This window comes from Brassica napus, chromosome C4 (assembly GCF_020379485.1).
Source record: "Brassica napus cultivar Da-Ae chromosome C4, Da-Ae, whole genome shotgun sequence".
NCBI classification, from domain to species: domain Eukaryota; kingdom Viridiplantae; phylum Streptophyta; class Magnoliopsida; order Brassicales; family Brassicaceae; genus Brassica; species Brassica napus.
In genome coordinates this window covers 27,029,909-27,057,829 of record NC_063447.1, presented here as the reverse complement: position 1 = coordinate 27,057,829, position 27,921 = coordinate 27,029,909, and the positions used below count along the sequence as shown (strand labels likewise).

General features: G+C 41.1%; 1 protein-coding gene and 1 long non-coding RNA gene across 2 annotated transcripts; both read left to right on the top strand.

Annotated features, from left to right (window-relative positions):
* Positions 1 to 13,149: 13,149 nt before the first annotated feature.
* On the top strand, positions 13,150 to 14,369 carry LOC125585944 (cell division cycle 20.2, cofactor of APC complex-like). Its single transcript, XM_048755680.1, has 2 exons — positions 13,150 to 13,288; positions 13,546 to 14,369. The coding sequence occupies exons 1-2, from the start codon at positions 13,150 to 13,152 to the stop codon at positions 14,367 to 14,369; spliced, it is 963 nt and encodes a 320-aa protein (XP_048611637.1).
* A 1,600-nt stretch (positions 14,370 to 15,969) lies between these two features.
* LOC111206398 lies at positions 15,970 to 17,600 on the top strand. Its single transcript, XR_002658633.2, has 4 exons — positions 15,970 to 16,516; positions 16,589 to 16,724; positions 17,018 to 17,258; positions 17,368 to 17,600. It is a non-coding gene; the product is annotated as an uncharacterized LOC111206398 (long non-coding RNA).
* The last annotated feature ends 10,321 nt before the right edge of the window (positions 17,601 to 27,921 follow it).

Sequence of the window (27,921 nt, the reverse complement as noted above, 5' to 3'; positions counted from 1 at the left end):
TCAATGATCCAACAAACCTGAGAAAGAATGGATTAATAGAAACTATATGTCACTAAACAACTCAGTTGGCATTATACTTTAGATAAATCAAACCAAAGTTAATAAGATCAAGCATCCAAGTATTCATATGAGGTTGAAATATAAAAGAAATTACTGTTATTTTTATGTAGGAGTATGATAAATAGAAATCACTCTATAGAAGTACATCATGCCGAGATGGATTGCAATATGATTCATATATTTCATAGCTCTCTTATCATTACGTAAATGTTACTATATATCAACCGATCAATAGAAGACGGACCTGCTCGTCAATGAGGAGCATCTCCACGCCAGTGAGTGTCTTCGTGTTTGGGTTTCGAGCCTCCCAAAAATGTATCAGACGAAACCGTAACTCCTCTTGATGTGGGCGCATTGTGACATCTCTGAAGAACATCACATCGTCACCGTGCGCGGAGGAAGATTGCGATCTCGGAATGGCAGAGGAAACAGCGGTTTTGCCGTTTGGTTTGATTGCAATCTCGGAAGCTGCAACGGACTTCCCGGTAGGTGTCTTCGAAATCGCGGAGGAGGAAAGGATCTTCCGTTTTGGCTTCCGATCGCTGGATACTGGAGATTTGCCGGTGGATTCCATTGCCGTATATTCTTGAGAGGATATTATCGATTTTAATCGGAGCAAAATATGAGAAAAGTGTTTTATAGAGAGATTGATAGAGGGGAAGACGAAAGGGAACCTTTGAATGAGCTATGATTACACGAAGGTTTGATTAGAGAAGATAGTGGAGAGGTGGTTCGTCTGATCTACGAAACGGTTTTGGGGAGATGAGGAATGGAAGATGAGAAGTAGGGTTCGGCGATTATGTTCAACATGCCTAAATGATGAGTTTATGTTTGACAGGCCAAAATATTAAACAGACCGAATTAAAAATTGAAACCCACAACCACAATAATCCGTATCTGACGTGGACAATTAATAGAACATGAGTGGATGAATATAATTGTGGACGTGGACAGGCTAAGAGGGGTTTATTAAGCCCTTTTAGTATCGTATAGATATATAAAATAATCGCTCGTTTCTCCTTCGCTAACTTCCACTTTTCCCTCGCTTTCGCTTTGGCTTCTCCCTTGCTCGCTTTAGCTTTCGCTTCTCCTTTGCTCGCTCGCTTCATCTAATATTCGTTTTAGGGTTGTTAGAGAATTGTTAATCTAGGTTTTAGATTTGAGAATTCGTTTTAGGGTTGTTAGAGAATTGTTAATCTAGGTTTTAGGGTTTTAGATTTGAAAGTTTTAGATTGTTGTTAATCAGTTTCTTCCTCGTATATTGTGTGTATTTGGTTTGTTGATAATGATAGGTATGAAGATGCGCAACAAGGAAAATCTGGACAGATTCATACCGAATGTAGGAGATGGATTACATCCCTCCACAAGGTCCATCGAATAACAGGCCCTAGCCCGGCAAGCTTGACCAGCTTAGTCGGCTTAAGCGGCTAAAGATATCAGCTCGACCCCAGAGTACTTTTAGCCGATCAGTTAAGCTGATTAAATATGCTCGGCTTATAGAGAACAATACCAAGGCCCGCATACTCGGGCTTTAACGACAGGGCCCAAAGGACGACACGATTAGGACATCACGGACGAGGACACTATAAGAGGGGATGAGGAGACAACGAAAAGAGGACTTTTGGACAACGCATACAGAAGCGGATAGATCTAGGGTTTCCTAATCATCTCATTGATCCTGTTGCTTAAACCTTTGATCTTGTCTCCTTATTTCCCGTCAATCTTGTAACCTCTTGTTTGATTCTAATAAAAGCGTCTTTAGTCACCCCATTCCTAAATTCATCATTCTAATCAACTGAATCCTGCACGAACAATTGGCGTCCACCGTGGGGCCGACTAAAGTAACGTTCTAGATCTACATGGTTCAAAACGACGCCACCCTCGGCGCTCCGGGCGGCGAACCAACCCCAACGCCCGAAGCCGCGCCGCCCATCACCACAGATTTCATGAGCTCTATCATGGCTCGACTTGCTCATCAAGACGAAGTCCAAAAGACGACCAACGACCAGTTAGCTGCTCTGGTCGCGGCCCTCACAGCTCCCGACGGCCAAACAAGCCGTCCCCAGCAGATACACCGTCGCCTCTTTAACACCAACTCGACGGCGACCGGAGGCGAACATATCTCAGACGACTCCGAGCCTAACGAATCCCTTTTCGCCGACCACCCCCCGGTAGGTTCTGATCTCACAACCATACGCAAGCTCGCCGAGCTCAAACTCAGCTTCCAACAAATGAACGAGAAGATCCATCAAGTAACCAGCGCGGCCCCGCAAATCGAGAGCGTCCTCGCCGCAACCTCACGCACTCCGTTTACTAGTGCTCTGACCAGCGTCCAACTCGGAAAAATAGAAAAACTGCGCCTACCCGAGTACAAACCCGGCGGAGACCCAGTGGAACACATGACAGCTTTTAACATTGCGATGGCACGGGCTCGACTCCCAGACGAAGAAAAGGGATGCAGGCTACTGCCAACTGTTCGTCGAAATTCTCCACGAGCAAGCCCTAACCTGGTTTTCCCAGTTAGAAGAAAACTCCATCGGAAGCTTCCGCGACTTGTCAGCAGCTTTTCTCAAGACTTACATTATGTTCACCAAGCGCAGCGCTACTGCCTCTAGCTTGTGGAACCTCAACCAAACCAAAGACCAGAGCCTTCGCGACTACATGGAGAAGTTCAAAGCCGTAGTCTCAAGGATTGAAATTCCAGACGGTATCGCCATTGACGCCTTGCGGAACACGTTGTGGGTTCGTTCTAAATTTCGGGAGGATTTATACCAAAACCCAACTACGTCACTCCAGGACGCTATAGCGCGATCTGACAATTTCATCCGAATGGAAGAAGATACTAACGCCATTCTCAGCAAGATGAACGCACCCAAAGCTCCAGCGGCTAAAAACGCCAACACGCGACAAGAACCGCGCCAGCATGCTCCAACCGACAAAAACGGCCGCAGAGACGGATACATGTATGTCGTCAACGAGAACAACGTGCCGGTTTCAACTCTTGTAGTCCGCGGAGAGGGATGGAACAAGTGGGTAAGGGAGCTCGATTCGCCCGACAAACCAGTCGATACTGTTTGCACCACCCAACCTACAGCCGGAGCCGGGTCAGCAGCGTGGCCTTCCAGGACCGTCGATCTCACCAAGCATTGCAAATATCACGACGTCAAGGGACATGATACCACAAAATGCAAATCACTCTACGCTCATTATCTCTCGTCCCTTGCGAGCGGTGAATTTAAGTTTGAACCCTTGAAAGCTAAACCAAAGAATGGCAAGAGCTGGAGCAAGAACAAGGAAAGAAGAGCCCAGCGCAAAGCCACCGGCAAAGGTCGACAAAACGACGCTCAACGACGAGACGACGAGGAGCAAACCCCGAAGGATAACGGTGAGGGATACTCCTCAGCCGACGAAGAGCATCCTGCTAATCGCAGACGCATCGAGGTTATACTCTCTCAGCAATCTTTGTCGTCCGACGACGATAACGACGATGCGCCTGTACTCGGAGATCTGAAAGACGTCCTGAAGCGGAAGTTCGAGTCCGAAAATGATAGCAGTCCCAAGCACAAAGATCTCCGTACGATGCTGGACACACGGAAGTCTCGTCGTATCTCGACAAGCGACGCTAACAACAACAAAGGGCCAATTACCGACATCCGAGATAAACTCAACGCTGGCGCTTGCGACCTTCGCATACAGCTCAACCGTTCAAAACCAACAGACTTACAACGACAGTTGGAGCGAGCTAAAGGTCATTTTCAACCTCCAGCGCATGACACCAACATATCCACAGACCTCTGAACCTTGCTAGACTCTAAGCGAGTACAAACGGGACAGTCGTTGAATGTCATCATGGGAGGCTCCCCTCCTAGCGGAGACACTGTCCGTTCTATAAAAGATTATCGTCGACAAGTCGCGACTTCCCAGAAGTGGCCGACTAAACCGACAAGTCACCCTCTGATAACCTTCTCACCGGACGACGCTGAAGGAGTTCACGCTCCCCATAATGATCCTCTTCTCGTCGTCCTTGGAATTGGAGAGTATGATGTCACCAAGATCCTCACTGACACCGGAAGTTCCGTCGACCTCATCTTCCGAGGAACTCTGCAGAAGATGGGAGTTAATCTTGACGACATAAAAGCGTCTTCCAGGACGTTAACCGGATTCAATGGATCCTCCGAAACTATCTTGGGAACGATCCGCCTCCCGGTACGCGCGTGTGGCGTTACTCGAACGGTTAAGTTTGCCGTTGTAAGCAAAAAAGCTCCGTATCACGCTATACTCGACACACCTTGGCTACACTCAATGCAAGCCATTCCTTCCACCTACCACCAGTGCGTCAAGTTCCCTGGCACGGACGGAAGGATAAAAACGCTGCGAGGGGATCAAAAGGCCGCTAGGGATCTCCTAGTCGCCACAGTCAAACTCCAACGGTCATCTCTACCCGTTAATTATATATCTCCCCCAACCTCAAAAGTCTGTTCCCAGGAAAGCGAGGTTCTCGAGTTACCTATTGACGACGCCGATCAAAGTCGAACCGTAAGGGTTGGTGCATACCTTTCTAAGGAAATGCAGCAGTCAATTCTGAACTTCCTCAGGAAGAACGTGTCTACATTCGCTTGGTCTATGGCAGACATGAAAGGCATTGACCCGACTATAACGACTCACGAGCTAAACGTCGACCCAACATTCAAATCTATCCGCCAGAAGCGACGTAAGCTCGGCCCTGACAGGTCGAAGGCCGTAAACGAAGAAGTTGACAAGCTACTCGGCGCAGGTTCGATCACTGAGGTCCGCTACCCCGAATGGTTGGCAAATCCGGTAGTCGTCAAAAAGAAAAATGGCAAGTGGCGCGTCTGCGTCGACTTCACCGATCTGAATAAAGCCTGCCCAAAGGATAGCTACCCTCTTCCCAACATTGACCGTTTAGTCGAGTCTACGGCCGGAAACGAGATGCTGACCTTCATGGACGCCTTCTCTGGATACAATCAAATAATGATGCACCCGAATGATCGCGAGAAGACAGCCTTCATCACAGATAGGGGAACCTACTGCTATAAGGTCATGCCGTTCGGTTTGAAGAACGTCGGAGCAACCTACCAACGACTTGTGAACAAGATGTTTGCAGATAAGCTGGGCATCACCATGGAAGTGTACATCGACGACATGTTGGTTAAGTCGCTCCATTCCACTGATCACCTCCGTCATCTTCAAGAATGCTTCGAAACTCTCAACAAATACGGCATGAAGCTGAACCCAGCAAAGTGCACATTCGGAGTCTCTTCAGGCGAGTTCCTCGGCTACATAGTCACGCAGCGAGGAATCGAGGCGAACCCGAAGCAAATATCCGCGGTCCTGAACCTCCCAAGTCCGAAGAACAGTAGAGAAGTACAACGACTCACGGGCCGGATAGCTGCTCTAAATCGTTTCATCTCAAGATCCACCGACAAGTGCCTCCCCTTTTACGATCTCTTGCGGGGAAACAAGAAGTTCATTTGGGATGAGAAGTGCGAGGATGCATTTACTCAACTCAAGCAATACTTGACAACACCTCCAGTACTCGCTAAGCCGGACGTCGGTGATGTTCTATCTCTCTATGTCGCGGTGTCACAAGCTGCAGTCAGCAGCGTTCTGATGAAGGAAGACCGCGGCGAACAAAAGCCCATCTTCTACACAAGCAGACGCATGACCGGACCAGAGACGCGATACCCGACTCTGGAAAAGATGCCTTTAGCAGTTGTCGAGGCAGCAAGAAAGCTTCGACCGTATTTCCAGTCACATTCAGTGGAGGTACTGACTGATCAACCTCTCCGAACGATACTCCAAAACACCAACAGATCTGGCAGACTCACGAAGTGGGCCATCGAACTCGGAGAGCTCGATATTACCTACAAGAACCGCACAGCGGCGAAGTCCCAAGTCCTTGCAGACTTCCTGGTCGAGTTGGCCCCAGAATTGGAACAAGATCTTATACTCCCAAGCTCAAACTGGACGTTGCACGTCGATGGATCATCGACCAACAAGGGAGCAGGAGCCGGAGTCCAACTACAGTCCCCGACCGGAGAGCTAATCAGACAGTCTTTCAGCTTTGGCTTTCCCGTGTCAAACAACGAAGCAGAATACGAATCTCTGATCGCCGGACTCCGCTTAGCAAAAGCCGTAAAAGCTAAACGACTAAGCGCCTATTGCGACTCTCAATTAGTCGCCAGTCAGTTCAGCGGCGACTACGATGCCCGCAACGACCGAATGGACGCCTATCTCAAAATAGTGCAAAGCCTGGCAGCAGAGTTCGAGTTTTTCGAACTCATCAAAGTTCCAAGAGGCGAAAACATCTGTGCTGACGCCCTCGCGGCCCTTGGCAGCAAACTTCATGATCAAGTTAAACGCACTATCCCGATACATCGTATCGAGAAACCAAGCATCGATATATTAACCGATCAAACACTCGTCGTTGCCCCAGTCATCGAACCCGCTACCCCAGATGACGACGGATTTGGTCCTGATTGGAGAACTGAGTTTATCGACTACCTCTCGAAGGGAGAACTCCCAAACGACAAATGGGCAGCTCGCCGATTAAAAACACGCAGCGCCCATTACGTCATTCTTGACGATGAACTACACCGCTGGACCGCGAGTAAAGTGCTCCTAAAATGCATTCATGGCGACGAGACAGCAAGGGTTATGGCGGAGACACACGAAGGCGCTGGCGGAAATCATTCAGGCGGACGTGCATTAGCAATCAAAGTAAGGAGCTTAGGCTTCTTCTGGCCAACAATGAACACAGATTGCGAGTCTTACGCGAGAAGCTGCGACAAGTGCCAACGGCACGCACTTAGTATCCACTGTCCAACCGAAATGTTGCGAACAACCACCGCTCCATACCCGTTCATGCGATGGGCAATGGACATCATCGGACCACTTCCCTGTTCCCGCCAAAGATGCTTCATCCTCGTCCTCACCGACTACTTCACCAAATGGATCGAAGCTGAAGCATACGCTCAAGTCACAGACAAAGAAGTACGCGGTTTCGTCTGGAAAAATATTATTTGCCGCCACGGTTTACCTTATGAGATCGTTACCGATAACGGATCGCAGTTCATGTCAGGAAACTTCAAGGAGTTCTGTGGCAAATGGAACATTCGACTAAGCCCCTCCACTCCTCGTTACCCGCAAGGTAATGGCCAGGCAGAATCCTCCAATAAACTCATCATCTATGGCATTAAAAAGCGTCTGGATCTGAAAAAGGGTCACTGGGCTGACAAGCTCGACGGAGTCCTATGGAGCCATCGCACAACGCCGCGAGGATCGACAAAATCGACACCTTTCTCCCTCGCCTACGGCGTAGAAGCCATGGCTCCCGCTGAAGTCAACGTTTCAAGCCTCCGATGCTCCAAGATGCCTCAATACGTCGAACTCAACAAGGAAATGCTACTCGACGCCCTTGATGAGATAGAAGAACGACGAGATCAAGCTCTGCTGCGCATCCAGAACTATCAACACCAAATCGAGAGTTACTACAACAAAAGGGTCCGTGCCCGACCTCCGGAACTCGATGACCTCGTCATGCGCAAGGTGTTTGAAAACACTAAGGAGCTAAACGCCGGTAAACTCGGCGCCAGGTGGGAGGGACCTTACAAAATCATCAAAGTCGTCAAACCTGGAGTATACCGACTTCAAACTTCACGTGGCGAAGAATTTCCCCGATCATGGAACTCGATGCACCTAAGACGTTTCTACTCGTAGGTGTATTCAAAAAAAAAAAAAAAAAAACCCGAGTAGATGCACCCCCGTGGTCACTTCTACTCGACCGAGTAAATGCGCCACTCACGGCCACTTTTGCTCGGGGAAAACGAACTACGAATGGCTTGATCCTCAACCGAGGTACGTATGCAGCCTTAAACAGGTCCAGCTGTAACAAAATCAAAGTCAAAATCTTGTTCTTTGTCTCAACTTCTACTGAGTAGATGCCTGTTATCAAACCCTACGGCTCCCGTGTCTCCAGCAGGAGATACGCGGACACTATCGTTCCATTTCCTGGCTATGTCCTGATCAGACACTTAGCCTGAGGACCCAACAGTCGCTAGTCACCTATGCCCAAGGAGCATTGACCGACTAAACGGAGTGAATCTTTAACCTTTCCTCGACTAAACGCGTAATGGACTAGCTACCCAATTACTCGATTTTCATTGAGGAAACGGACGAAAGAACCTTCCACTCTTAGATTCAGTCCCTTGTTTTCGATATAGAACGATGCGCCTAGACATCGTCTCGATCGAAACACGACAAGAGCTGAATAAAGCCCCTAGCGGTTCGTTTCCTTATCTATTTGCAAAAGCCAAAGGTCAGGAATCTATTGTTTCTAAGCGAACACATCGAGAGACACTAAAGATGCTGACATTTACTTTAACAAAGTTTTCAAGTACAGATGAGAAACACAACAACCCACAAATTTAAAGTCCGCTTAAAACAACGACTTGCCGATAAAATAAAATTATGTCTAATCGTACAACAACAGGGTCTATCAAGACCACAAACAAAAAAGAAGAGGAGAAAAGAACATAGGTGAAACATCAAGGCACATAATCTTGATCGTCAGGACCTTTGGTAGCGGCAGCAGTCGGGTCTTCCGCCCGAGTAGAAATAGGGGCAAGAGAGTCTACAACAGGAGGAACATCCGTATCCCCAGCTTCGTAGGTCGTCTCCTCCTCAGCGGGACGTGGCAGCGACGCCTCCTCGATTCCATCGTTATCCTCCTCTCCATCCTCTAGTCCTTCGGAGGAAGAATCCAAGACAAGCACAGGATCCTCGACGCCCACGTTCTCGGTCTCTCCCTCTCGAACCAGAGTGTCGCCCATCTCGAGGCCGCCCTTTCCAGGAAACCCCTTCAGATTCTCATTCTCTGGGCGCTCGTCAAAACCGCTTCCCACCGGGGACTTGACATGCTCGGCAGGGATAGACGTGACGTCAACCAGTGGCTCCTCTGATGGCTCCTCAACAACTTCGAGCGTGGTAACGAGCCGAGAAGCCGTCTCTGGCCCGATCAAGTTTACGTTCGACCCATAGGGATCGAATGACGTTCTGAACCGGTCCTCGACGAAACGAGAAGGAAGGACCAGCGGAGAAAGTGTAAGGTCGCTATCAGACAGCGGCTCTACTCGGAGTTTCATAATCTCCACCTCGTAAATTTTCTCCTGCTCAGCGAAGACATCGATCATTTCTTGGGGGATCTCCGTCCCACTCGCCTTTATAACCTCGAGGCACTTCTTCGTTCCCGAAGCTTGGCCATACAGGTTCTTCGCCTTCTCAAAAGCCTCCAGACGAGTAAAATGGTCGCGCACGCGATCAAAACGGCGACTTGCCTTCTCAGCCATAGCAGCCTCGACTCTTTCCCTCTCACGAGTAACCTCCAAACCCCGGGAGTCCCTCAAGCGTTGCCTCTCTCTGATTAGTTTGTCTACCGCGGCATCTCTCTCTTCGACTAGCTCGGTCTTCTCCTTCTCCAGGTTCGCAGCCGTTTGCTCCAAATGACTTTTTTCTCGGACGAGCTCTTTCCTCGCCGCTCTGGAAGATTTAAGCTTGCCCTCCAGCTCTTCGAACTTCACTCGAAGAATCTCTTTCTCCTCTGCGGCCTTCTCGTTGGCCTTCTTATGCTCCGCCCTTACTCTCTCGATGACCTTCAACCTCGTCTGGGCAAGCTTCTCCTAAGATCCCAACTGGATCATTGTCTGTTTCAGAGTACTATCGTATTTCTCAACGAGAAAGTTCATACTCCCGTCACTCTGCAGAAATGACAAACACAGACCACGTGAGCCGAATGAACCCGACGAATCAAATAATGAGATAAAGTATGAAGGGTAGCGCAGTTACCCGAGCTCTCGAGGAAGCAGCATCTATGTATTCGGTCTTGAAGTAAAGGTCGTCCAATTGTGGCATCTCCTTCGTCCCACCACGAATTTGGCACGTCAGCTCCGCGCACCTAAGAGGATTAAGGATTAGGGGGGTCGTCTCGTTGTAGGAGAACTCGACGCGATCGGGGAACTCGATCTTCTTCCTCCTCACAGTAGAACCTTCTGAACGAGACCCTTTCCTCGCAGACGGATCAGGAATAGATCTCTCACCCGTAACAGGATCACTGCCCCGCGCTGAGACCTCTCTCTCCTCAGGAAGGGTTTCAAGAGAAACGTCGCCTCCCGCGAAAACTTCGAGGCCCGTCTCCACATCAGAAGGACGCGTCTCTTCCTCGATGGACTTCTTCTTCTTCTTCCTTCTGGGACGATCTTCGGATGCCGCTTCGGAACGGTCAGACTCGACGGAACCCCTTGTAGCGCCTTCTCGTCCTACTGCCGGCGCCTCGCCGTGATCAATGGAGGAAGTAGCCCCTTCGTAAGGTATCTTCCTTCCTCTCTCTTCCTTCCTTGCTTCCAAACCCTCGGAGGTTTCGTCGAGAGAAGCGATCTCTTCAAGAGGAAGCTCTTCGGTCGTTTTCCTCCTGGATTTCTTTCTCTTCTTCTTCTTTTTAGGACTCGAGGCAGGAGGCTCCGCCCCAACATCTTTGTCGACTAAACCAGGAGCTCCTTCCTTGGAAGCTCGGCCTGCGTCAGAACTGGTCGACCCTTGCACATCGGCTGGAATTGACTTCTTCGAAAGCAATTGCAGCTTCCCCTTCAACAATGCACTCAAATCCGGCACTCCGTCCATCCTTTTAGCTTCGTCTAGAAGTTTCTGCTGTTTCCGAGTAAAAAGGGACAGACGCGACTTACAGGGCCCGAGTACAACAGGAAGTCTCGATTCCCAATCAATTGTAAAAAAGAAAAAGAAGAGAGACTAAATTGTTGATAGAACTTCTTGGAGAAAGACCGACGAACTCACCTCTAGCAATCCGAGCTTCTTGACGTCTTATCCACTCTCGACTAAGATCAGGCCAACGGAGATGGCTGTGAGCCGAGATCGCCTGAGCACTCTCGAAGAATTTCTCTGGGTATGCGATCGTATTCGGGTGACGAACTGCAACAACAAGAAACACGCTGTTAGAATACTCAAATAAGGCATGATGACAACAAACACTATCTACCAAGCGTTTTGTTCCATAGAACGCGGTAGTCGTCCCCAGGTTTCTCCGAGAAGGCATGCTCGTCAGACTTGACATAAAAATATGAGCGCTCCCAGTCCTTCGTCTTGTTCGGATGCCCAGCCAAGACGTTGTAGCTCGAGCGCATCTTCACTGAAAATATTCCATGTGGCTCCGCCTTCGTAAAAGTTAACTCTTCGAATACTCTCACACTCATCGAAACGTCTATCTCCGCTGCCATCACCATTAGCATAACCGCGATGCGCAGCGACCCGTTAAGCAACTGACAGATGGCGATGTCCTGACGGAATGCGTACGACGTGATCAGTCGGGGAATTGGAAACCAGAGCTTCGTATGGTCGCCAAAATAGGACTCGTAGACACACTGATAGCCAATCGGAGGCGACCAAGGACGATGTCCCTTGGAAGGAATGATGTATGTAACGCCGGCACCTCCACTTCGCCTCAATAAATCCCTCACCGTCTTGTGAGAGGAGCAAGAATCAAAGACATTCCCCCATGACTGAGCCCGCGGGTCACGAAGCAATTCGGACGGGAGTGGGCCGAGTTCTTCGAAGATCCCGCCAGGATGATAGATCGTGGGACGGCAGTCTATCTGGTCGAAAGGAATCTCCCGACTAGCTCGTCTCAAAGATCTTGAGGCTTCGCTAGACGCTTCAGAGCCGCTACCGCTCACGTCACTGCTCCCGACTTCAACGCGATCCGCGCATTCATCACGGATCATCTTATGAGCGTCAGCGACCAAAAGGCGTTGAGATAGGGTCATATTGTCTAAATCCCGAAGAGCGTCGCGATGAATCAAATCGAAATCATCCGGTGGACTGTCGGCTACCCGTGCATCTCTGGTCGGACTCGGAGAATCTGCGACGCCCTTCCCTTTCTCTTCTCGCGACAAACGACCTCTCCGAGGCATGATCCTGGATTTAGGGGACGACTACAACCGCCAGACGATACCGATGAGCCTGTGTAAGGAGAAACGTACCTAGAGAGAGAAAGTAAAAGTAGAGAGAAGGGAGAGAAAGCGGAATACCTGAACTTGCAGAGAAGAATGACGAAAGCGAAAGGGAGGAGCCTATTTATAGTAAAAACAAGGGCACATCCTCCGAAGCGCAATCATTAGGTCTACAGAAACCTAAATGGGCCTCAAAGGCCGCCTAAATACCCAAAGGCTTACTCGCGACGGTTCAGTTTCTCGTTCAAACCGATCTCTAATCGAGATGCCAGACCGAAATTAATCCCCGATTTCGGTCTAAACCGGTTTTCTAACGTAAACCGATGAGATAAGCTTGAGCTCTTATATCGGGGTAATTCGCCTACCGAGTAAAATGTGCCTCCGTGACAAAAAACCTCGGCGAGCAAAGGAGATCATGAAGAAGTACTACTCTAAGCGACTAGAAACGTCAATAAAACGGCGTGCGACTAAACACGCTAGGACCTGATATACGAACGAACCTGACCCACAAATTCACTGAGACCGCTACGCCGCTCACAAGTGAACTGGGGGGGGACTTATTGTAGGAGATGGATTACATCCCTCCACAAGGCCCATCGAATAACAGGCCCTAGCCCGGCAAGCTTGACCAGCTTAGTCGGCTTAAGCGGCTAAAGATGTCGGCTCGACCCCAGAGTACTTTTAGCCGATCAGTTAAGCCGACTAAATATGCTCGGCTTATAGAGAACAGTACCAAGGCCCGCATACTCGGCCTTTAACGACAGGGCCCAAAGGACGACATGATTAGGGCATCACGGACGAGGACACTATAAGAGGGGATGAGGAGACAATGAAAAGAGGACTTTTGGACAACGCATACAGAAGCGGCTAGATCTAGGGTTTCCTAATCATCTCTTTGATCCTGTTGCTTAAACCTTTGATCTTGTCTCCTTATTTCCCGTCAATCTTGTAACCTCTTGTTTGATTCTAATAAAAGCGTCTTTAGTCACCCCATTCTTAAATTCATCATTCTAATCAACCGAATCCTGCACGAACACCCAACAGATCAGCAATGGACTTCCTCTTTGCTCATCATGCCATCACCGAAGCCGCCGGCGGCAAAAAAACAGAAGAAGCAGCGGTGTTGATTTCAGCCTCCAAAGACGCTTACAGGAAAGGTTTGGCGGAAGCTCTGAATCTCAACCGCACCCGTATTCTCGCCTTCAGGAACAAACCTCAACCTCTCCATCATTACTCTTCTCCTCCTCCTCCTCTTCACCAACAGCCCCGACGATGACATATTCCTCTTTCTTGTCGGAAAGAGTTGGACGCTCCTGGAATTCTTGATGACTTCTGCCTAAACTTGCTTGACTGGGGTTCTCACAACGTCTTGGCCACTGCCCTGGGCCACACTCTTTACCTCTGGGATGCTTCTACCGCCTCTGTATCTGAGCTCGTGACCATTGAGGAAGCCAAAGGACCATCACAAGCATAAGCTGGTTGCCTGATGCTTCCTACCTTGCACTTGGCCTCAACAACTCTCAAGTCCAGCTCTGGGATTCTTCCTCCAATACCAAGATCAAAACTTTCAAGGGTCTCCACCACTCTGGAGTAGGATCACTTGCGTGGAACAACAACATCCTCACAACTGGAGGCATGGACGGCAAGATTGTCAAATCCGATGTCAGGATCAGGCCTGTTGTGGCAACTTACAGAGGTCACTCTGGAGAGGTTTGTGGGCTCAAGTGGTCAGCTTCTGGAAAGCAGCTAGCTAGTGGTGGCAGCGACAATGTTGTGCACGTATGGGATGCTGCTAGATCATCAACCACCACCACGCAATGGTTGCACAGGCTTGAGGAACATACATGCGCCGTGAAAGCTCTTGCTTGGTGCCCCTTCCAATCGAGTTTACTTGCAACTGGTGGTGGTGGAGGAGATGGGTCGATCAAGTTCTGGAACACTCACACCGGAGCTTGCTTGAACTCTGTTCACACCGGATCCCAAGTGTGTGCTCTGTTCTGGAGCAAGAAAGAAAGAGAGTTGCTTAGCTCACATGGGAACCACCTTGCACTTTTGAACTACCCGTCCTTGCTCAAAATTGCTGAGCTCACTGGCCATACTTCAAGCGTTCTCTACATGGCACAGAGTCCTGATGGCTGGACCGTTGCTTCAGCAGCAGGAGACCAGACTTTGAGGTTCTGGGATGTTTTTGGAATGCCAGAGACTGCCAAAAAACGTGATCACAAAGCACGCCATGACCCATTTCCTCACGTGAGTCCTAGTATCCGTTGAAACTAGTATTTGCCCACTAGTTTTGAGTTACAATCAGTGATTTTTGATGGGGTATCATGGTTGTTTACTTAATGATAGCCTGGCAAATTCAACCAGAGGTATCTGGACATTTGTGTAGGTTCAAGTGTATGATCTGCATAAACGAATAGCAGTCCAAAGCTCTACTGCTTATATTTGCTTGGGATTGAGCTGGTGTAGACGTCTAGTATTAGAAACTGTTTCTTGTGATATATTGTTTGTGTTTCTGAAAAGCTTTCTACCTTGTTGATGAGTCATTCGTAGAGTTGTATAAATAAATCAAGTCTTGTTTACGATACAATCTGATGGGAATAAATGTCCTTTTTTTTTTCTGTTTGTGCCTTGATAATGCATTAATTTTCTTTTCCTCTTCTTTTTTCCTTGTCTATTGCCAGTAGTTGTGAAAGAGTGTGATGTTTTGACTCGGAGACCAGCAAGTTTGTTCCTTTTTCCTTATCACTCACGTTTTGCTTGTTATTTCCTTGAAACATTAGGTGATTTGCCCGTATCGGTCTGGAAAGTCTTTTCTACTCAATCAGCTTCTTTCCTTTTCCTGTTATGAAGGTGTGCTTCTTATCTCTAATACTTTAGATTCTGCATTTTCTTACAATATGTTTATCAAGACATGGTGTATAGAACTTTTGCGCAACAGAATGATCCATAACGTGTTTTGATCTACTTATATAACATTCTACTCTATTATATTAGCAATCCATTCAGTTCGCACTAGTTTCGAGGCTAGGGATTGGTTTCGCCATTGTTAACACTCAGATCGCAACTTCTTCACTGAGATCAGCAGATGATGTATAAGACCTGGAGTTTATATGCTGCGAGTGAAGTTGCTCTCGTGGATATTCGCATCTTGCCACGTCACAAATCTGCAACCACGTAATCCTATCAGAGACAGACATGTCAGATTCGTTTGTCAATAGAATGACATGGCGCTATGGTATTGGAGGAAACGGCGAAGGGAAGGCTACACGTGGATGAATATTAGCGGTTTTTAGCTAAAAGAAGTGTGCTTTTCACGTGCGGAGTAAACAAAAGAAGGAGGAGCAGATCTCTCGGGCATTTTCGTCAAAACACCGCTCGGTTAGTTGAAACGTGATCACCACCGTTGGATTTATCATCTTTGATCAACAGCCATGGCCCGAGAAACTTTGGGCTTATAACTGCGTTGGTGGGCTCTTCTCTGTATGAAGTTTAGCATAAAATAGTGTTTTTAAAACCGGACCGACCCCGTGGTTGAACCGGGTTCGACCATGAACCAGTTACATAGCCAGATTGAGTCTAATAATTGGTTTGACCATGAACCAGTTCTGAAGTCAGATTAGATCTCAAAGTTATTAAATTGATAAAAACCATTAAAACTATCAAAAATATCTAAACAATCTATATAAACATAAAATTAGTTTATATTTATAATGTTTTATGTTTTAAATTCATTTATATTTTAATTATGTATCATATATTCATATTTACTAACATTACTTTTAAATTCTTATACACTAAAAATATATTAAACCAGATTATTGAACCAGGTTTGACCCGGTCGAACCATATTGAACCGTGATCCAAAAATTATCCGGTTCAGTTCCCGGTCCGGTTTTAAAAACACTGCTATTCAAAGTCTGAACTTCAAATAATAAATGACAAATGCTATGATCAACACAATGAAGGTTGGAGTCTTAATTATCCGGTTCAGTTCCCGGTCCGTTTGTATTTTGGAGTTATCAGGACGTTTAGAATAGCTGTTTCTTCTGCAAAGCTGCCGTTTATGTTCTGTCCTAAAGAATCTTTACCGAGCTCTTTAATCTAAAGCTTAATTTGGTCACCATTTCCTTGTTATTGTTGGTTTAATTTTTTTTTCTGTTTTTGCTTTTCAATGAACTTTGATACCTTTATTGTTCTGGTTATTACTCAGGATGTTCAGAATCCAACTCATAGGCTACTGATTAATACTCTTTAACCGTTTCTTGGTTCTATTAACCTTAATACTTGTTTAATTAAGTCCAGATATAAAACTTTCTCATGTTGGTCTTTCCTCGCAGATCACATTTTCTGAAACTATAGTTAAGTATTAAATCTCTTCTTGCATGATAAAACAAAGGAAGCAGAGAGTCAAGGAGGTAGAGTTATTTTGACTTAAACTCAGTTAATAGTGCCTTTGGAATCATCTTTGAGTTGTTAATTGTATGCAGATAATGAGGTGGGGAAAGACTGCAAGACTATAGAAGGAAACGCAAAGAAGAGTTTGAAACAAACGTTGCAAAGCCTGGGAACATATCGACCATGTTATTATGAATCTCCCAGCTAATTCTGCCTTGCAGTTTCTCGGTATGTTACCAATGATTCTGCTTCTTTTGTTCGAACTATAGTCTTCTGTATACTAAATAGCGATCTTGAATCAATGCACAAACTATTACATGTTGCCGATGCTGTTTGCGTTCTGTGGTAGAGTCTAGATGCATTATGCATTAAGGCAAGTTAATTAGGAGTAGGATCACTATAAACAGGAGATGCATTATGCATTAAGGCTTTTTGAGTATAAATTGATTTTTTTTTTTGGGTGTGATTTGTTCTTATCATATTGCTAATGCATATTGGCTCTGTAATTTTGTTGCTTGCAGATTTTTTCAGTAATGTAATTCAACGGAAGTATTGGAAAGGACCTCTGCCTTTAATTCATTGCTACTGTTTCATTCGTGCAAGTGAAACCACAGAGACTATTATAGCAGTAAGAATCAACCATTGACTCATTGTGATTTCTTCATCATATCATCTTCCTTTCAAAGATCTGGAATATAAAGTAGAGCTTTTGTAATAGAAGACCCGGTCTTCCACAAGGTCAGTGATGTTGCTCCAAACAAGGTAATATCTCTACCATTGTCCTGTTTTATTTTTCTTCATGAATGAATTTTATAGAATACTTTGTATATCATGTGTAGCTCCTGAGCTAGAACTTTTTGCAACGTTACAGGCTATGTTTTGCCTAAGCTTTAGACTGTCTGAAGCATGTTTTATGGGACTAAAAATGACATTTTATGGAAGAGAGAAGATTCAAAACCATCCGTTGTAATTCTTAGAGGAATGAATGTGATGAGTCTTTGTGTAAAACAGTCTTTGTATATCTTACATAGATGTTAGCAGTTTGAATCCATTCTCTGTAAATGATGGAATGCTTAAGTAAGATTCAGGTTTAGTTTTCATACACAATACCTTCACACTAATCAGTATTGTTTGTTAATTCCACGGAGCATGAGCCCCATTGGCTACATAATAAAGTTGACCAAAAGCTTGAAATGTGCTTGATATTATTAACAAAAGAACAATAATTACTACGAAAAAGCTTGGATGCATATTCATCAAGACAGCTTTTGTAACTTTAGTTCTGGTAGTAAATAATAATACTGTCTGGAAACTGGTCGTCCTCCTCTGGTAATTCTTGTGTTACGTTCTAGAAAGTTAATGCATCCATAGCCGTTGACGATCTAGAAAGTTGCATATAAGAGGAAGGACACTATCAAATGAGCTTCTAGCGACGTATATGGCTAAAGAAACCTAAAATCTAGATATCTAAGAGCATCATTAACATACTATCATTCTTTTTTTCCATTATGCGAAAAGTAAAACTCATATTCATTTTTGTGTGTGGATTACTTACATTTATAATATTTCAATTTTAAGTGAATATACATCTATTCAAAATTTAGAGTAACAACAATATCATGTCACATAAAATTATAACATACAAAAACTTTGTTAAAGTTCTAAATGAAACAATTCATTATCTAAATATTGGAAACATCCGTAAATTCTATAATGTATGCTTACATAAAGAAATGGGACAATACTTAAAATATAAAATAAAATAAACCAAGTGAAAAACAATACAATAAAGAAATAAATTTGTAAAATAAATTATAGTATATAATCCGCGGAAAAATGTCCTTGTACTTATAAAAGTGCTAAAAGAGACGCTGATACAAATTTTCATGATGTCAATGTGACTTTGATAACTACTGCATTCCCAAAAAGTTTGACTCCTCCAGTTTATCTTCGAATATAATCCATGATCTGAGAAGACTTTGAAAATATTTTAAAATTCAAATAATATATAATAGGGTTTGGGGACAAACTTAAGAGATTTTCGGAGAAATAACTATTTACTATGAAACAATAGGTTTAGAGCTGAATGTTTCTTGTGTTTTATTAATCATAACATGAGTTCTTTTATATAAGGATTACAAGTCATAGAAAAGGAAAGTATCCAAAAACTTAAACCAACAAAGATTAGGAAAACTACTAATACATAATAATGGAAAGATAACAATTACAAGGAAAAGGAAATAGAGTTTCATTTTCTCCAAAGCATAAGCCACCTCTCTCTCTCTCCTAAGGTCATGGCTGCCTCTCTCTCTCTCTAGGGTTGGGCCGTCTCTCTCTCTAAGTGTATGGACCGGTTATGGACCGGGCCGGTTATGGACATCCATAAATTGATTTATAACACTCCCCCTTGTATGCCATAACCATTCAGAGATTGTAATACGCTTAATGTTGCCTCATTAAAACCTTATCAGGAAAACCCAGTGGGACAAAACCATGATGAAGGAAAAAGAGTACAACACGTACTGCTCCCCCAGATGTGAACCTCAGTGTAGGTTCTTTAGTCTACGCATCTGATGCGTGATCTTTCCTAGACGTGCAGGAAGGGAGTAATCAAATCGGCCAAGTTTATTACTGAACCGCAATTGGACCATTTTGATCTTTCCGGTCTTTTCTCATGTCTTTTGACATCGTGTGTACATGGTCAAGAAGTGAACCTTTGCTGTCGACCACTCTATACTTTGGTCAGACATGTAGGACTATGGTCCTCGACCAAAAAACATCCTCACAGATACTCTCTTTGGCTATTAGCCGCCTATGACGATGTTAAAATGTTGATTGATAGGTAACAGACTGTATGAGTTTTCTCTATACTACCATCGACTATGCACTAATCTGATGGATCCATGTTGAGTCATAGACTTCTCTTATACATGTTCATAACTTGTCTCATGAGTGTCCAAGATCATGACTTGATCAATGATCATTGTTGTAATGAATTTTACAATCTTATCTAACTATGGCACTGTGGCCAAATACACTCATGAATCTCACATGTGGTCATCGATCTCTATTGCCTTAGGCAATGGCATATCGTTTTTCATTGCAGTCCTATCTTTATATTGATGTCGTCTCATGACCTATGTTGCTGTGGATCATATCACACAATGAATATATATTAGGTCATGGACTTCGATCACACATACTTTTGGACTGCAACCTATTGGTATCCGATCGAGAAAGATAGATTAAATGTCTCCTCTCAGCCTCACAGCAGCATCAGACTGTTCTGCTATGCCGGATCCTTATCTAAGGGATCTGATGTTGGATTGGTCTATCCGGAGAACATGCTATCCGAGGTAGCAAGCTGAGGCAATCCGAATTACCTTTCTTTGGGCTGATCTTTCTTTTCCACTAGCCCGTACTACAATCTAGTCGGTCCATGCTAGTGTCACAGATCTGTATAAACCTTTTAACCTCTCTTTAGGTTGGTTTAGTATAAACACAAGGAATTCAAATTTCTTTATTAGTTTACATATGGACTGAATTTGATTGTTCTTATAGAACTCCTTTACTAGTATTATATTCTATATGCAGCTGCTTTGTTTCAGTCCATGAACAGCTTAGGAACAATGATGTCCTTTATCCAGTGATCCATTTGCTGCTTACTACATCTTTATATGTCAATCTAATTTCTTTCTTATGACCAGACCTTTGTCAATTTCGAAATTGTGTAGCAGCATCCACCACATAGGAGTTTATCTCCTTATAATATGTTCCATGGTCTCTGTGAGTATCCTTGTGTAACAAGCTATGATCGAATGCTGTTATTAGGAAACATGAACATCTTTAGACCTCGTGATCATGTACCATATCTCACGGTTTCTTTTCCCTCACAAGACCCATCTATTTCACTGGTTTATATCAGATGGCGTTTCTGTATATATGTATGTGGCCAATACGCATATCTTTCTCTATAGATACTTTAAACCCCACATTTATCTTTTCAATCTAATCTTTATTCTTGATGAGTACTCTTTCATGGGTTCTGATCCTCGTTTATATCTTTATGTTCAAGTGCTACTCTCTTATGTACAAATATATCGTTATGTGTCGACACTTATATATGGTTCCATTGTGTTCCAGACATGATCTAATCGATTTGAGATTTCATTATCCAGGACCTTTGTTACCTAGTAGCTTGGCGTCCCAAACTACATGGTTTGGTACCTTAGATGTTTAGCTGCGCAGCCTTTTCTCAATGTCTGGTCTGGTTTCCTTATGACCTCGGATTTGTATTTTATGCACCTTTTTTTTTCCGAGGTTCCTTATCTTATGGAACACTTTGGTCGATCTTGTATAGACTCTGTAGCAACTTGACTGTGTCTCTTTCTAGGACATCAGATTTCTTTTGGTGCTAAGCTGGTTATGACTTAGTCATTCTTTTCTTTTCTTTTTTGGGTCAGTGTCTGGCATCTCGATTAGCTAGCTATGTATAATCTTTTCTTTCTTTGGACGTCTATAATTCTAATCCGAGGATCTTTGCCAAGACAATGATGGTTGATACCATTCTGTTTCTTATCATTCTTTACTCTTTACCAGCTTATAGCTTTCTCTTTTTAATGTTGGATAGTCGGATTCATTGATCATACAGTCAGTGTACCTGGACATTTTCTGATCACCCATATTTGGCTCAAGGTCTCTTAGAAGTCGTGGGAGAAAGTCATACTTTTATCCAACATATATTCCCAATCCTCTTCTGAGGTTCCATCTTAGACGGCACATATGTCTGTGGTGGTTTATTCAAAGTCTCTTAAGATGGTGTATGTCTGGTTTATGACCCGTATTCAATCTGAGATGGGAATATCTATGCTCACTTATATGGCCTGATATATTTTCACTTTATATACATGTAAATCCATGATGTCCCTAAGCTTTAGGATGAATGTCCGATCCTTATAGGTAATGGACTGCACGGCCAAGCCGTTTATATCATGGTCATAGACCATGGTTCACGAATTTGTAGTATTGATCATGTATCACGGGTTTATCCTCTCTCCCCCTCATGAACATACTATAATTTCGTGATGCTTAGGACAATAAAGCCTAATGAGTTTCCCTTTGTGTACATGTTTCACAACGTGAGATCTTATGGGATTACTCTTTGTGCCTTATCAATATCAATCTTTGCATCAAGTTTAGACTAGGATGGCTAATCCGGTCTTGCCATAAAGTGTATAATTTTCGTGGGATATATCAGTATGATCACCACGGCTCTTTCCTCTTATCATACTGATCTGTAGCATAGTTTTGATCAGTAGATTACATAGGTATAGTCTTGACCACTTTCTTAAAAGGGTCTTAGGCGTTTTCTTTCTTTCTTAAATCTGAAGGAACTTGTTTCCTTTTGCCCATTGTTTCTATTTAAAAACCATATTAACTCAATGGGTCATACATTCTTGGGTGTATATAATGCCCTTTAGGCAATGCCTTAGCCATAGATTTCTTACTAGGCTACTATACCGTACCATAATGCCTTTTAGGCGATTTGTTTATCAATCATTCACATTATCAAGTAAGATCAAACAAGATATAATAGTAATGAACTCAAATCAATTATATTATTAAATGACAAGAAGGTCAAAGCAAAACATAATAAACTTAACACAAAATCAGTATGTCGAAATCTCATTTTCTTAGTCAATAGACAAGCCGACCACACCATCCGTTACTTTGGACGTGGCTTCCTTGGATTATTTCTTATCTTCTTCAGCTTTATTGGCTTCAAGATGTCTCATCTCACTATTTCTTTTTAGCAACTGATTACTCTGCTCAGTTAGTAATAGGCATGAGAGCAGATCATTATAGGTGGTGAAACATTTTTCTCTGTAGATATGTTGTAACAATAGATTTCTTGGATCGGCTGTGAGGAAGGCATTTTCCAGTAAATCCTCCTCTGTTACCACTTCACCACATAGTCTCAGTTTGTAAACGATTTTGGACAAAGCAAAATGATATTCATCCACAGACTCAAAGTCCTGGAATCTGAGACTCATCCATTCATGCATGACCTTTGGTAATAACACCATTGTGTATCTGGATTTTAATTTTGTCCAAAGATCACGAGGATTCTCAATATTTAGGTACTGATTTCTTAGATCCTCAGTGAGATGATGGCACATAATTGTTATGGCCCTATACTTTTCACTTTCAGTTGCATAATTACCCTGAATGATACTCCTTCCGAGTCCTCTTGATTTCAGGACAACTGAAGTGCTCATTGCCTATTCTAGATAATTTTCTCCAGAGGTATTTAGAATGGTATAATCCAAAGGCTAAAATCTCGGCATCTGAAACCATATTATCAATCAATTCATGATTTAGGATGCAACCAATTCAAAATAATCAGTGCATATGATTTCATCAGTCTCTCGACCAAAACACTTGACTACTCGATCATGGTGCGAAACAAGTCGAGAATGCTAGGTCTATATGTGATGCTTAGGCCACACGGCCATGTAATGTGATACAACGATCCCAGAGATCGGTTCATGAGATATGCAAGCAAGGTCACACGACCATTCAGATATGGTGTCTCTCTAGGCCACACGACCAAGCTATGATGCATTAAGCCACACGGCTTTCAATCACATGATGCAAACAATGTGATCTATCAAGGGCACAAGGCCGCGAGTATGAACAATGCATCGGAATGGTTAGGCCACACGGCCGTTCGGTATGGTTCATAGCAAAATCACACGGCCACAACAAAATATAATGCAAACAAGGATAATCACTTTAGATGCATTCAATCTTATCATTCAGTTGCATATCAATTAGGGTTAATGCATATAGTTTTACATGTAATTGCAATCCTAAAGCGGTTGGTTTCTATCAGTTCATGATTCAATCAAAACAAACAAACCAACCAATCGGCCAAGTAATAGAACAAGCCACACGGCTATTTAGTTCAATTCAACATCATCCCTAGAATTAGATCTAAGTTCAATTGCAATCAATCAGTAGTGATCAGGTTTGGATATGGATGCAACAAGGCCACACGGCCACGGATGATGATCTAGAACAATTTAACCTAGAATGTATTAAGGCCACACGACCACAATCTATTTCAAAGTGATAGAAACTAGATCATTAGGGTTTTAACCAAATCAAGCAATTCAGATTCAGGTTTAAACAATCCTAATCAATATTTTTTAGGTGATCAAACAAACAATTAAGTTTCAAATCAAAATTAAAACCGATTTCCAATTTAGGGTTTTAGGGATTTCGAAACTTTGATCTTTGATCAAAGGGTTTTGATTTGAGATTCAAGACCTTTAAGGTTATGATTTTAATTGATCAATGGATCAATCTCGATTTAGGGTTTAGGAGATCAGACTTATTCGAGCTCCGATTTATTCTTTTAGGGTTTGATCTATTATCCTAGGGTTTTATCTTGGAGATTAGTTTTTAGGGTTTCAATCTTTACAAACAATCCAAATTCAATTCTCATGTTCTTAGAATTAGGGTTACCTTTTGTTTGCAGATTGTAGAAACCGGACCACCAAGAGAACCTCGAACGGACGCGAGCTGGAACGAGTTGGAGTTGAAGTCGCGCGAGCTGATCGCTGCCGGGTCGCGAGCTGGCTGATCGGGGAACGTGAGCTGTAGCTGACCGGGATGCAAGCTGTGAATGGATGGAGCTGAGGCTGTGTTCGTCTAGCATCAGAAACACCTTAGGGCTGAGGCTGATCGGATGAACACGAGCTGGAACGCTTGCAAGAACAGATTAGGGTTCGTCGGGTTAGGGTTCAAGGTCGCCGGCTAGGTTTTAGGTTTAGGAGTTTTTCGATTGGGTTTTTAGGCCCAGGGTGTTTAGGGACTATCGTGCTGATAACGTGTTATGAAACAATAGGTTTAGAGCTGAATGTTTCTGTGTTTTATTAATCATAACATGGGTTCCTTTATATAAGGATTACAAGTCATAGAAAAGGAAAGTATCCAAAAACCTAAACCAACAAGGATTAGGAAAACTACTAATACATAATAATGAAAAGATAACAATTACAAAGAAAAAGAAATAGAGTTTCCTTTTCTCCAAAGCATAAGCCGCCTCTCTCTCTCTCTCCTAAGGTCATGGCCACCTCTCTCTCTCACTCTAGGGTTGGGCCGTCTCTCTCTCTAAGTGTATGGACCGGTTATGGACCGGGCCGGTTATGGACATCCATCAATTGATTTATAACACTATTAGTATTTTGAAAATATGCTTTAATTGAGATCGTTTATTTACCGGATGTTGATCACAAAACATACTGTGGAACCCATAATCGTCAGTCGAGTGTGATCAGCATGAGAGGATAAGGTTCTTTGTGCTCTTGTTCTCTTCGCAAGGGTATATGCACAAAAAAATTGACTATCTTATTTTATTATATAAACCTTTGATTCTTCAAAGTTGCTAATTAACGTGATCGTGACATATATCAATTATATATTTTAAGATTGTGACATGTGTTAATATATCTCATAACTAAAAATATATATACTAACATATTAACAAAAGTGAATTTTATTAAAAAGTAATAGGAAATACCCTAGGATAGCACTAAAAAAATTTCTGTCACGAAGATAGACTCTAAAGATCAAAATGACCTAAATGTTTCATTAAAGAGGTAAATACACACTTATACCCCTAGGGTTAACTAATCCAAACTTTAAAGTTTTTTAAAACTATAAAAAAAATTATTTTTTTAAATTATTTTTTTATTTTTTTTATATACCTAGGGTATTAGGGTCCTTTTACCTATTAAATAAAACATTTTGGTCATTTTCCTCCTTGTGGTTTATTTTTTTTATCAAAACTTGAAAATGGTCTATTTAGGAGAATTACCCAAAAATAATTATAAATATTATTTAATAGTAATTTTTCTTTTTTAAAATCCGAATCAAAAGATAATTGCAAAAGATTATTTGATAATAATTTTTTCTTCTAATATTGTGACATGTGTTTAAATATATAATGATTAAAAATATATATAATAAGATAAAAAAACGAATTTAAAAAACAAAAACTACTTTCAAAAATTATTTACTAGTAAAAACAAATATTAAAAATATTTAGTAGTAATTGTTTTTGAAATTTTCCATTTTCAAAATCTTAAAAAATAGATTTGAAAACAATTTATTTAATATAATATCCTTTCCTACAATTTTAATGAAAATATAATTATAAAAGATTATGTTGAGCTTGGTTTTTCAAAATTGCTAATTAATATGATTGTGACACATGTCCATTACATATTTAAAAATGTTAAATGTGTTAAACTATCTCATAATTAAAAATATATAAACTAAAATAATAAAAATGATTTTTCTTAAAAATTAATTATAAAAATTATTTAATAATCTTATTATCATTATTTTATATAAAAATTTTGGTTTTTCAAAGTTGCTAATTAACATGATTGTGATAATGACATTTATATATTTGAAAATGTGATATGTGTTAAACTATCTCATAATCAAAAATATATATACTAAAATAATAAAAAATATTTTTCTTTAAAATTAATTACAAATATTATATAATAGTATTATTATTATTATTATTATTATTACTGTTTATTATAATTATTATTTTAAAAGATACTAAAGATAGATAATTATAAAAGATAAATATAAACTTTAAAGACACAAATGTTAGACAAAAACGAATTGTAAAATTCTACAAGTACAATAAATTATTTAATAAAAACATGAAGAAAAACTAACTCTTAATAATATTTTTTAAAAAGCCTAATTAAAAGAAAATTGTAAAAGTACTCTTATTATTTTCTTATAAGTAACTAACTTTCCTTTTTTAATTGATAATTTTATGTTAAAAAAATTATGACAAAAAATATCTACAAATATTTCACATCTATATTTAGGTTTAAACTTTCACATATTATTTTTACAAAACACAATAGTATTTACATGAAAAGTATTACCTGAGTATTTTCTTTTAATTTCTTGATATAATTCAACTTTTTATTATCCTTATTACATCTTATGTTGCTAACATAATTTTTAATTTTGATGTTGTTGTCGTATATCTGTGAATATGATGAATATTTGTTTGTATGTATAAGACAAAATATATAAATAGTAAACATAATTTTTTATATTAAAAATAAAATTGTTGTATTAAAATATAAAAGAAAAAATAATGATAAAATAATTAATTTCTTTGTAAAAGTCTAAATAAAGTAAAAATGTAAAAATAATCTTACATTTTCTTATAATTAAATAATTTTACTTTTTAATAACATTGTGTTCAAAAAATATAAACAAAAATTAACTTATAATATTTCACATGTTATGATTGTGACTTGTATCAATTAAAAAATAAGATTGTGAATGTGTCAATAAAAACTGTTATTATGTGAAAATAACTTTTTTTTTCTAAAATCCTAAATAAAAGAGATTTCTAAAAAATTATCTTTTCTAATTTTAACCAATTAAGATTTTTTTCCTTTAAAAAAAATTCTGACCACAGAGAATTGTAAAATTTTATTTTATACTAATTTTCACTTAAAAAAATTAATGATAAACTTGATAATAAAAATTATTTAATTAACAAGAAAATTTGTAAGACTATTAGTGATATTGAAAAAAAACAAATTGAATTTTTTGTATGGCAACTTTTCAAAATAGTTAATATTAACTCGAAATAATTATTTGATAGAAATTTTATTTTTTCTAAATCCTAGACAAAATATAATTGTAAAAGATTATGTAATATTAATTTCCTTTTGTAAAATTCTAAAAACTGTAAAAGAATATTTGATAGTTGTTCTCCTTTTTTATAAAAAAAATCGTTGACAAAAGAAATTTGTATCATATTTTTAAGTCCTAACTAAAACAGAATTGTAAAATTTTATCTGATAATATTTTTAAAAGAATATTTGATGATGAACATGATACTAAAAATTATTTAATTAATAAAAGAAGCGTAAAATTAGTATTGTTACGAATTGTAAGAATAGTAATTTTAATTTTTTTTATTAATAACTAAACATAATTATTTGATAGCAATGTTTTCCTGAAATTCTTCAGAGAAGATAATTGTAATAGGTTATATATGACAGTAATTTTTCTTTTCTACAATATTACGCAAAATTATAAAAGAGTATTTAATATTATTTTTTTAATTGTAAATAAAAAGGAAATCTATAAAATAGAATGTTTTCCTTTTTAAAAAAAAAATCCTAACAAAATAAAATTTTAAAGAATTATTTGATAAAACATTAAATTAATACATAAGAACATGTATAATGTTGTCATTGACTCGATTGGTGTATTTGATTTTTATTTTTTATTTACTTTTCATTCATTTTCTTATTTCGGGTTGTGTTCAGTTTAAACGTTTAGGTATAGTATTTTCTCTAAG